General features: G+C 36.9%; 1 protein-coding gene across 1 annotated transcript in view; it reads right to left on the bottom strand.

Moving 5' to 3' along the window:
* The window catches only part of LOC107698773 (cytohesin-1-like), a 31,500-nt gene extending 22,784 nt beyond the window's left edge, over positions 1–8,716 (bottom strand). Inside the window, exon 1 of the mRNA XM_016499878.1 lies at positions 8,509–8,716. Within this exon, the coding sequence (XP_016355364.1) occupies positions 8,509–8,536 (28 nt within the window). The 5' untranslated portion in view covers positions 8,537–8,716. The remainder of the gene's footprint in view (positions 1–8,508) is intronic.
* Positions 8,717–10,968: the final 2,252 nt, after the last annotated feature.

The raw sequence follows: 10,968 nt of genomic DNA, 5'->3' as shown, positions 1-10,968 counted from the left end.
AAAAAAAAAAACGACTTTATTGAAGACGTTTCAGTCTTCAATGCACATTCACGAGAGTACCACGACGCATGCATGTCATAAAGTTATTATTTTTGTTTTCTTTGCACACAAATGTGTTTTCGTAGCTTCATAAAATTAAGATTGAACAAATTATGTCACATGAACTATTTTAACGACGTCCTTACTTCCTTTCTGGGCCTTGAACATGGTAGTTGTGTTACTGTCTATGCAAGGTCAGAAAGCTCTCTGATTTAATCAAAAATATCTTAATTTGTGTTCCAAAGATGAACGAGGGTCTAACTGGTTTGGAACGACATGAGGGTGAGTAACTAATGACAGAATTTTGGGGTAAACTATCCCTTTAAAAAGACCTTTGCATTGTCTCTGCATTCATCCACCATTATATGTCCTTATTTCTCAAATACAGCTGATTCCCTGCATAGTGTCTTCAGTAGAACCTTACTTTATCTCTTTGGTTTTACTTCCAACACATAACACATAGAATGGCCCTTGCAAAGGTACTGACACAAACCTGACCTCTGGTAGCATGACCCTAAGAGACTGAAATACTGAGAAACACACTCACTGCATGTATAGGGTTATTGTTCAAGGCACTGGCCTCACTTTAATGGAGCGGGGACTGGTTCTGACCTGCTGAAAAATACAGAGTCCAGCATTTCCAAGGGCCGTGTGGGACTGCTTGGCACACGAACACAGAAGCAGTGGGCAGATCATTGATCACTGAACTCCATAAAGCCACCACTGCAACTATCCTCTGGATAAATGAGACGATACCTTTCTTCACAGCGCTCTTCTGCCTGAGTTTAGCTGCAACTGAGTATTGTTTCAGAAATCCTCTGAAAAACTTACCTGCAATTACAAACATGCCCATAGCAACTGAAATCAAATACAGCTTGACAGTTTATCACAGAAGCATCCTCGGCTCCAGCCGACCACATATTTTCTGTCCTTACATTCTTCATCTGAACATGAACAAGTATAATTAGTGCTCATACAACTCCTCACAGACATGCAATAACTCTTGTGGATGGATGAAATGAAGCTCACTTGGCTAGTGACTGCTAGACGCAGCAGTAATGGAACAGAAGAGAAGCCACGTGCCTCTAACCTCACATGCTCAATAGACACTAATAACCGTGTTTATTCAAGTCCACAAATGATCCTTCTGAATGCAATCAAAACACTCAATATGTAAGACAGACATATTACAGACACTCGCATTCATTCTACAGCAAAGAAAATGTAACATGTCATACTTGAAACATCACAAAGTCTCAACATTTCCAAAAACCCAGCCAAGTACAGCCATTTAAGTATTAAAGCAAACTGACCTGGTTCTGCAATTTTTAGTGAAATCAATCTGTCGTTCTGATATCCGTCCACTTCTGTTCGCTCATCAAAACTCTCTCTTCTTCTTCATTTTCCAAGTTAGCAGCACAACCACAGATAAACTCAACCCAGACTACATATCCAGGTAAGAATGTTTAGTGTTGAGTGTTTAGAATGGCAGAGAGAGCAAACCGAGGAACATGAAGACACATTTCACATACTGCTGAAGTCCATGTGTAGACGCTCCTCTCCATCCCACACTCTGTCGATCTCTCTCTCTCTCCTCCCTCCTCTCTCAGACATCATGCCATCACAAACAAGGAAGCCCCATCTAGTGGTCATTCTCAAGTCTTTCTTCCAGATGTTCACTCCTAATTTTTTCACCCCATTTTTTTCTAGATCAAGCAGATACACTGTCCACAGGAGGGATCCAGTTACTTGGCTCAAGTTATATCAATGCCAGCCAAAGGACAAAGAGAGCAATTAGTTTTTTCTAAAGTTTACTTTATAATTTAGTCTCATAGTGTCATTCTGGTCCACATTCCACATTAAACTCTCAGGACATACAATCTGACCAACCACAGTTTGCTTGATTTAGGTGTACCTCATGTACTTGCTAATAAAGTCTCTTGAATACTCATGAATATTTTGCAAAGCTGTATTACATTAGAGCCACATTACCTCAGTATGTGAAGGGCAAGCAGGGGAGGAAATGTCATTGGTCTCACTCAGGCCAATGAGTCACATTCACATCACTCACACAGACTATTTGCAGTGTAAATGTAACGCTGACGTAGTTCAAACAGAGCATGGCACTATCAATGTGAAGGTCATGTGTTTAATTTCTATGCAAGGTCCTACAAATGCATTTGGACACTAAAATCGATCATAATTTTAATGGTAAAAGACCATAACAATTCTACAGTAAAAACCTGTTAATTGGTTAATGGTAAGTTCCCTTACTCTATATACAGTGAAAAATTATAATATATCAAATGGAACATTCCATGTAATTTTACAGTAAAATTACTGGTAAATTTACAGTTTTTGTAAGCAAAGGTTTCTTATTAAGTGTCTAAGTTTCTTATTAGTTATGCACATTTTTTGTAACATCTTATGATGTTACATTAATGTTTATTGCATTTTTATTTTTTTTTATATTTGTGTATTTGACATAGAGCACCATCTAGGTAGGTGCCAATGCCAGTATATTGTAAAAGTAAAAACAGATTTTAGTAATTTGGTATATTAACAAATTAATCAGCATTAGTTTCCACATTTTTTACAGTAAAGTTCTGGTAACTACAGCTGCTGTGTTTTTTAGTGTATAACTTCAAATATATACAGAGTTCTGGCATGAAACTCTAGATGGCGCAGTCCGATAGGTCTAACTCAATCTGACCTAATGACATCATTATCACATGGCACAGCTGATTGGTTCTCTCCTGTATCGGTAGCCAATGAGCTCGCTGCTCAACATTCAAATATATGACTAGTGCTTGCCGTAGCAGTTGCAGCTTGCTTCAGAAACCCTCCACCTTCCCCAGCTCCACCTGTATAGATCTGCTACGAGGTGATTCATTTATGTTATATGGGGGTTATTTCATGTGTTATATTTGCAGCAGCAGTATTTCTTACATGCTCACAGCAGCATGTTGTGGATGTATTGGCAGTAGCAAGTCTCGGTACTTACTCTGCAGCAGCAGCTTAGCAGATCTATTCCGCCAAGACCAAATACATTAACATTGTCATGTACATTACCATGCCAATCCCTCCGAGAGTTGTCCTGACAGAAATATTTTTATAGTACAAATGTAAAATGTGCTCAAGTCAACATCATTCATTTCTTAAAGTTTTCTCTTTATATATTTACAATTGTGGGCCCACTGTATGCAGCTCATCTATGCTGATAAAATTAATAAGAGCGTGATTAATATGACAGCTCATCAAGACCTATGATCATCTTTAAATGTGTTTTCCTGGAATCCGTCAGCTTCAGTGTATCCTGAGAGGGTCTTAAATAAGTCAAGGGCAGAACTCCAGAGAGATGACACATTTCTGTGTCATACACACTCTTATTCAATATCACACGACTCACATGAGCAAGTGAAAGCCAGGGAATCAGTGCAGCAGACATAAGCCAAAAATAACACGAACAACAACAACAGACTGTTTCAAGCTGTGTATGAGGAATGCAGACTAACTTATTTTTATCATTAGCCTAGCTAAACAATCATGGGGCACCGGAGGGTTTTGCTGCAGATCTGATGTGCGATCTGTGAGGGGGAGCCCGGAGCAGACTGGCCGCTGTGCTGAGCAAACATCCTGAAGCTCTGCAGAGTAAACATCCTGCCGTTTATGTGAACAAATGAAAGCGTACAGGAGAAATCTGATGAGTAAACACCACATATGACTATAGACCCAGAATGAGACAGCGATCCTTTCGATCTGATAGTGCCAATTACCATGGGAAATGTTAGCAATTATTCACAAAATTTCTTAATATTACATTTTTTGCACATATTCTGCATGACCATATTTTACATCCCTAATCCTACCCAATACCTAAACTTAACAACTACCTAACTAACTATAAGCAGCAAATTAGCAGTTTATTGAGGCAAAAGTCATAGTTAATGGTTTGTCAATAGCGAGAACTGGACCTTAAAATAAAGTGTGACCATATTTTTTCATTCATGAAGAGGCATTGGCCTCTGGTTTTTAAACCATGTCTAAAGGGATAGTTCACCTATAAATTAAAATTATGTCAAACAGAATGTCCAAAATATCCACTTTGATTGCATTGAAGAAAAGCAGCATGAACATTCAGTGAAAGTGAACCAGTGGGTTTCAGGTCTGGGCTTTATGTAGGCCAGTTAAACTGGTAATGCAGCACCCGCACTACTTAACAAAACAGTTCAACCGTTGTCTGACATAAGCACAAATTGAATTCAGTAGCAAAAAACAAAAACCACCATCCAAAAGTTTTGGAGGGCTCCAGCGCCGCTATTACATGCATCATAATCACACACAATGGCAACTTAAATCTGAAACGCATAAAAGGTGATATTAAATAATATAAACAATAAACATTATTTCACATTTAAAAAATAGCATTACCTATTTAAACCACAGTTCGTGGGACAGGGGTAATGTGAGAATAGAAAAGCGTCATCCTCATACTGTTGACATTCTGAGTTCACAGTTAAGCTCTATGTAAAGCATGCTGTCAATGCTTTCAAGCTTCAGATTATAAAAACAAGCAAATATTGTGTAAAGGGTAAGGCATATACAATGAAAGTCTGGGGCAAAAACTCAAGAGGTTTTGAAAGTAGAAATGTGAAGCTTGAATTGTTTTAAAGCACGCTAGATAATAAAGTAATTGACTAGCCTACGTTTACATGTACCCTCATAATGCAATTATAATGAGTTTTGGGCAATATCATGATTAAACGTTACCTCGTGTAAACACAATAATCAAACTGATGCGATTAAGCTCAAAAGTGTAGTAACCATAATCATTATAACACATGTGACCTATGCTAATTTTAGCAATTTTAATTTTAATCACAATAAGCAGGCATGTAAACACTTTAAATGCATTACTATGTTATTCACACAATATCATGAATGAACTCTGTGACATTCCAAAATTTTCCATCCACTTGAACTTTGTCAACACAACTCACTGCCACCACTGTCTGCTCGTCACCCAGAAACGACACAAACAACACGAGAGCAGAGTAGGCAATAACATTTCAATGTCCATCCCAGTGCCTAATAACCATCCAATACATCCACAGATATGTGTTTTTGCATTTGACAGTCCATCATTGTGCTGTGCACTGGGGTATGTGAAGGCAGAAATGGCGGTAAAAATAACCACGCTTACCAAATTTAAAATTGCTTAAAAATTGCATGTTAAACGGGAGTGACGATGTTTGCTCATGTCATATAAACATCTTACTACAAAGTCTGATAAACACAGACTTCTACTGCTAAACTGCAAACGCAACTTTTACTTGATTTTATAAACTGAAGGATGAATGGATTCATTTATTTAAAGTGACAGTCAAAAGCATATCACAGATGCTTGCTGTCCATTAGGGCTGTCAAAAAAAATTTGAATTTCGAATATTCGTCGAATTTAAAATAAAAATCCACATTCGAATGCAAAGTTTTTCAAATTTAAAATTTTAGGTGTGCGCTATTGAGGCAGCCTTATCAGTGGCGCACGAAATGCGATGACAATGTAAATGTCATTGCATTTTAATGTTTTTAATGCAAGTTCAACTTTGAAAAAACATATCTCGAGACTTTATGGAGGGTTTTTTTCCCCATACAACTGCAACTCGTGTTTTTAAATGAAAAATGTACTCTGTGTGATTGGCTTTCGGCCCTTTGTATTAAACTATACATACATACATGATGCTGTTTTGTTTATAGTTGTTTAAGCAACTTAATTATAATTGGTTTATAAACATTATTTTAAACATTATGCACTTTTTTTCACGGATAGTCATGTTAGCTTATGCTTTGAATAAACGTGCATTAGTACTCTTTTTTTGCTCGATGCGCCCTCTTGTGGCCTCAGGAGAGAAGCCAAAAGCTTTTCTTCACCCTAACTGAAATTATGCATTTTAAATTCGAATATAATTCGAATTTTGATCATATTTAAGTGAAAAATTCGAATTTAGTTTTTCAGCCATTTTGACAGCCCTACTGTCCATGTAGCCTAAATGTACCACTATAAATAAACATCTATGTCCTGTATATCTATTGATGATAAAAACACCGAAACACAGTCAACATCCCAATTGCCCTTTACTTGCTTAACACAGCGCCTAACGCACACATGACAGGAAGTCACGTGACCACAGCGGTCACACAGATAATCAACAGCGCACAGACAGGAAACTGAGCAGAGCTGAGCTGAGAAAATAAAAATCAATACCACCCCATTTTACACTGCAGCTTAACTAACTCAAGTCAAATGCTAATAATATTAATCAGCACTGCATTTCCCATGATCCTTAGCTGCACTAAGTTTTAAAGGGCAATGAGATGAAGGCTTCTTCCTGCCAGGGTTCAGTTTAAGGTGACATTTCCTGTCAAGTCTCTTTCTCAAGCGGCGCTTTAGACAGCCCACACCCTTACTATGGGAAAGAGCTCTAACCACACGTACTTTTCAACACCAGCCATGTTGCAATATGTAATTACAAGTATTCAAGTATAAAAAATGATGTAAATATGTTGTTCAAACTTCGGAATCTGAAAAACCTGGATATACAATAACCGATTATCTGTTAACCAATATATTTCAAACAGACAAATATCAACACCAATCAATATTTCATGTATATTTATTTAAATTAAAAAGTATAAATAGGTGGGAAAAAGTACAGTCACTCTTGCCGTTAAGTGGAGTTACATTTACATTTATTCATTTAGCAGTATTATATATTAGTAATAACATATAATAATTATAATTATATATTAGTAATGCTTTGGGATCAAACATAAATTTATGAAAGCTTAAGAAACTGAACACATCCATGTTTACAGGTTTATACAAATATGAATGCTTCTGAAGAAGTTCTTGCAAATGGATATGATAAAGGCTCAGTCTTGATATTTTTTAAAAATATATCCAGTATATAATTTTTTTTTTTTTTTTTTTACAGTTTTGTATGAGATTCTTTGTAGCATGCAAATGCAAAGTAAAATTGCATGTTGTGCTTTGTGCTTGGGCCAAAATGTATTCTGTTGAAATTCTTTCTTTGTGGATGGTTCTTGGAACACTTGCAAAGAGAAGAATATTTGTACGTTGATATTCGATAGTCAAAAGTCTGGCTATGCGAGATTGAGATATCAGCATTCAGCATTCTCCTAGAAAACATCCCAACCCCCTTCACCGAACCCAGACAGCTGAGCCACATTCCTCACAAACACACACGACTACAGCATGTTACAATATACTGTTAAACGTCCAGGAAACATGCTGCTTAAAAAGCAGGGAATTCAAAGAGAAATGCTGCTCATGTATTCAGTGGTATGCTGGATATTGCCTCAGACTTCAGGAGTCTGGACACGTTGCAGCCTGTCTGAGTCACACTAGGAAGACAGACAAATTAAAAATTACAGGTACATATGCAGAAAATATAGAAGAGTCAGAATTAGTAGAAGTGAGGACATAGTTGTCAAAAAAGGTTTAACACCCATGCAAAAACAAACTTTCTACAGCAATAAAGCACAAGTAACAGAAAGCATATCTGCTGAGGCATTTGCACATAGCCTACACTCTTAAAAATAAAGGTGCTTCACGATGCCATAGAAGAACCTTTTTGTCCAAATGGTTCCATAAAGAACCTTTAACATCTGAAGAACCTTTCTGTTTCACAAAAGGTTCTTTGTGGTGAAAGAAGGTTCTTCAGATTATAAAAAGGTAAGAAAGAGATGGTTCTTTAAAGAACCTTTGACTGGATGGCTCTCTGTGGAACCAAAAATGGTTCTTCTATGGCATCGCTTGAAGAACCTTTTGAAGCACCTTTATTTTTAAGAGTGTATTTTTAAATAAGGATCACGATGGAACAACAAAACACATTCATTACTCGTCAAAACCAGTGAGGCCTTTCGTTCACGATGAATAATTCACAACATAACTTCATACTCAACTAAGAAAAGATGATGGACAGTTCACATGTGAGGAGTATTGTTGTCTATAACAACCCTGAGCCACAGTATGACAGCATTACACTCATTCTGCGTAATAGCCTTCAAATCGTTTTGACTCTCAAAGTACGTTTTTGGTGTTTAGTTATGAGCACTAAAGTTAAATGTGTGTGTTTGACATATTTTGTCAAACTTTGTCAGAACATGGCGCTTGAGAACCATGAAATAAGACCAGCATATTTACTTATTTATTTAAAGCTAGTTTGTTCCCAACTAAATCCAAATAAAAATATTGTGGACATAACACGTTTTATAGAAAAAAAATGTAAAATATGTAAATATCATATTCTAAAGGAGTTAAAGCGCTGCAATAGTGAATCAAATGTCAACTTATTTTAATTTATCTCTTAGAAGTCACACTTGACACCTGTTTTAATGCAGAATAAGTTCGGCAAAAGTAACAGCTGACGATCGTCAGTCACTCACCGACACCGTCCTCGGATTTCAGCACCATCGCGCTCTCTGAGTCTGTAGTCACTTGATACCGTAAATAAATCAACAGAAAGTTACAAATATCTCGCTTTACAACTACAACTCAACTTTACCGTCAACTTTCGAGAACAGAATCGGGTGTTTTACATAATAGTCGAGAGCGGAAGGATTGCGGTCGAGGAAGGGTGTTCATCCGTGAACAGGGGAGTGTCTTTAACCGTAACCGGCCAATCCCGAGCGCGTACCGAGACCGAGAGGACAAGCGAGTGAGTCTCCCCCGCTTCCGACACGGGCCGTGTCTCAAATCCCGGCTCGATCACTCACTCACTACTGTTGTGTGGCTATAATAAAACGCGTGAACAGGGACAGATTTGGTTAGATTACCAATAAACGCTCAAATGCGAGCATGAATGCATCTGAAATTAAGCTTGTATTTGTAAATATGACAAATTAGTAGTAATTTTGAAACAATTAAATAAACAAGCTAACATAGCTTGAGAAAATTCCTCCACCTTTCCTCCACAGCCTGTGGAACTTCCAAGAGGGCAGCAAGAGAACTTAAATTAATTCAAACAAATTAAGTTATATAATCTCATAATTAAAATGTTAGATCACAAACTGACCTCGTGTTCCTTATGATAGGCTATACAGTTAGCATGCACATTTAACAGATGAGTTTAGGCTCTGACAACTTTTTGTCAAATCATAAATGTCTGATAATTTTTTTAACTCCTATAATTTCTACTAAATCTCTCATGTGGCTTATTAAAATCAGCAGTCTATACAGAACATAAACAAAATGCCTCTGTGGGTTTATTAACAAGTGGCGGATGTTAATAGGCAACGCCTTTACTCTGATCACTTTTAAATGGATAAAAGTGTTTTACAGCTATTTTTGTTTTTGTTATGGTTATTATCACCAGTGTTGGGGAAAGTTACTTTTAAAAGTAATGCATTACAATATTGCGTTACTCCATAAAAAAGTAACTAATTACGTCATTTAGTTACTTTTTATCGAAAGTAATGCATTACGTTACTTTTGCGTTACTTTTGAAATCTGGACAAGGCTTGCTTTTTTTTTTTTTTTTTTATAAAAAAGTTCTATTTTTGGCAAATATAAAAGACTTTTCACACCAAAAGTGAAATGAATAAGCCTCAGGCTGAAGGGAAAGTACATTTACATCCGTACAGTAGAATGCAGAAGAAGACATTTCAAAACACTTCAGCAATAAAAATAAAAGGCGTCATATTCTGAGTTGCATTATTTTTATTCATTTTGAGGAATACTGAATTTTTTTTTTGTGTGTCAGTGAGATGAATTAATGCATATTCATATTTATTTTAGAATTACAGTGACATCTGATTTCTCTAAACATGGGGACAGGAGAGCTGTCAATCAATAAATTGGAATAAAAAAAGTAACTTGTGTTACTTATCTGAAAAAGTAACTCAGATATTCTCTTGTAAATTAAAAAGTAATGCGTTACTTTACTAGTTACTTGAAAAAAGTAATCTGATTACGTAACTCGCGTTACTTGTAATGCGTTACCCCCAACACTGATTATCACTATGTCAATCATCACATTTCGGGAGGGACTCCTGTATTAGCAAACCCAAAACAATAATTTAGGAGATTCGCTCCTGATTGTCACTGCCAAAACTTTGCAGTGTGCACTGTATATGGCTATTGACAGCCATTTATGTGCGTCACACCAAAAGCAGTCCTCATACATTGCTCATGACAGACTAAATTACACTCATGTCTGATTCTGACGTACGTAACTAACAAGTTCTTACTTCAATAAGCACAAAAATACTTCAATATGTAGTTTCAATACAAAAATATGTTCAAATCGAGAGCTTGCCCTAAAATGCTGTCTAAGTAGGCAGCTTGCAAGGGTTTGAGACAAAGCCACAGTATTGAGTTTCGCCTCCACACCCTGTGCTGCTGTGAGGAGTGTGTGTAGGTGGGGGCAGGGAGAGTGAATGACGAACGCAGACAGAGAACGGCCCTGAACATGTGTTTGTGTGTGTGTGTGTGGGTGTGTGTGTGTGTGTGTGGTCCTGAGCCGAGGGCAACATAAGACAGATAACACCTGATCAGCTATTAAAACAAGTGTACAAGGTACACTGTGCAGAATGGTCCCTTTTTATAACTGTTTTATAGGTGTACTTGTATGTAGCGCAATACTTGCATATGGCCACACAATTGCACATTTCTACCAATAAGCTGAATTAAACAAAGGTCAAATTAATTTGATTCATCGTTCTAATAAAAGAAGGGTGTGCACAACAAAACTAGAATTGGTACAGTGAAAACGGTTTCTTTAATTATGTAAGATTTAAGTCACAAAACACTTGATGTTCTGGAGAAACACACCACACGTGTTGGAACTGGAAACATGTGATATTTTTTCTTGTTTATTGTAATATAGTTTCATACTTCTAGCCATT

Source organism: Sinocyclocheilus anshuiensis, unplaced genomic scaffold (assembly GCF_001515605.1).
Source record: "Sinocyclocheilus anshuiensis isolate Anshui unplaced genomic scaffold, SAMN03320099.WGS_v1.1 scaffold178, whole genome shotgun sequence".
Lineage (NCBI taxonomy): Eukaryota > Metazoa > Chordata > Actinopteri > Cypriniformes > Cyprinidae > Sinocyclocheilus > Sinocyclocheilus anshuiensis.
The sequence above is the reverse complement of the archived record's forward strand: the minus strand, read 5'-3'. Positions and strand labels throughout refer to the sequence as shown.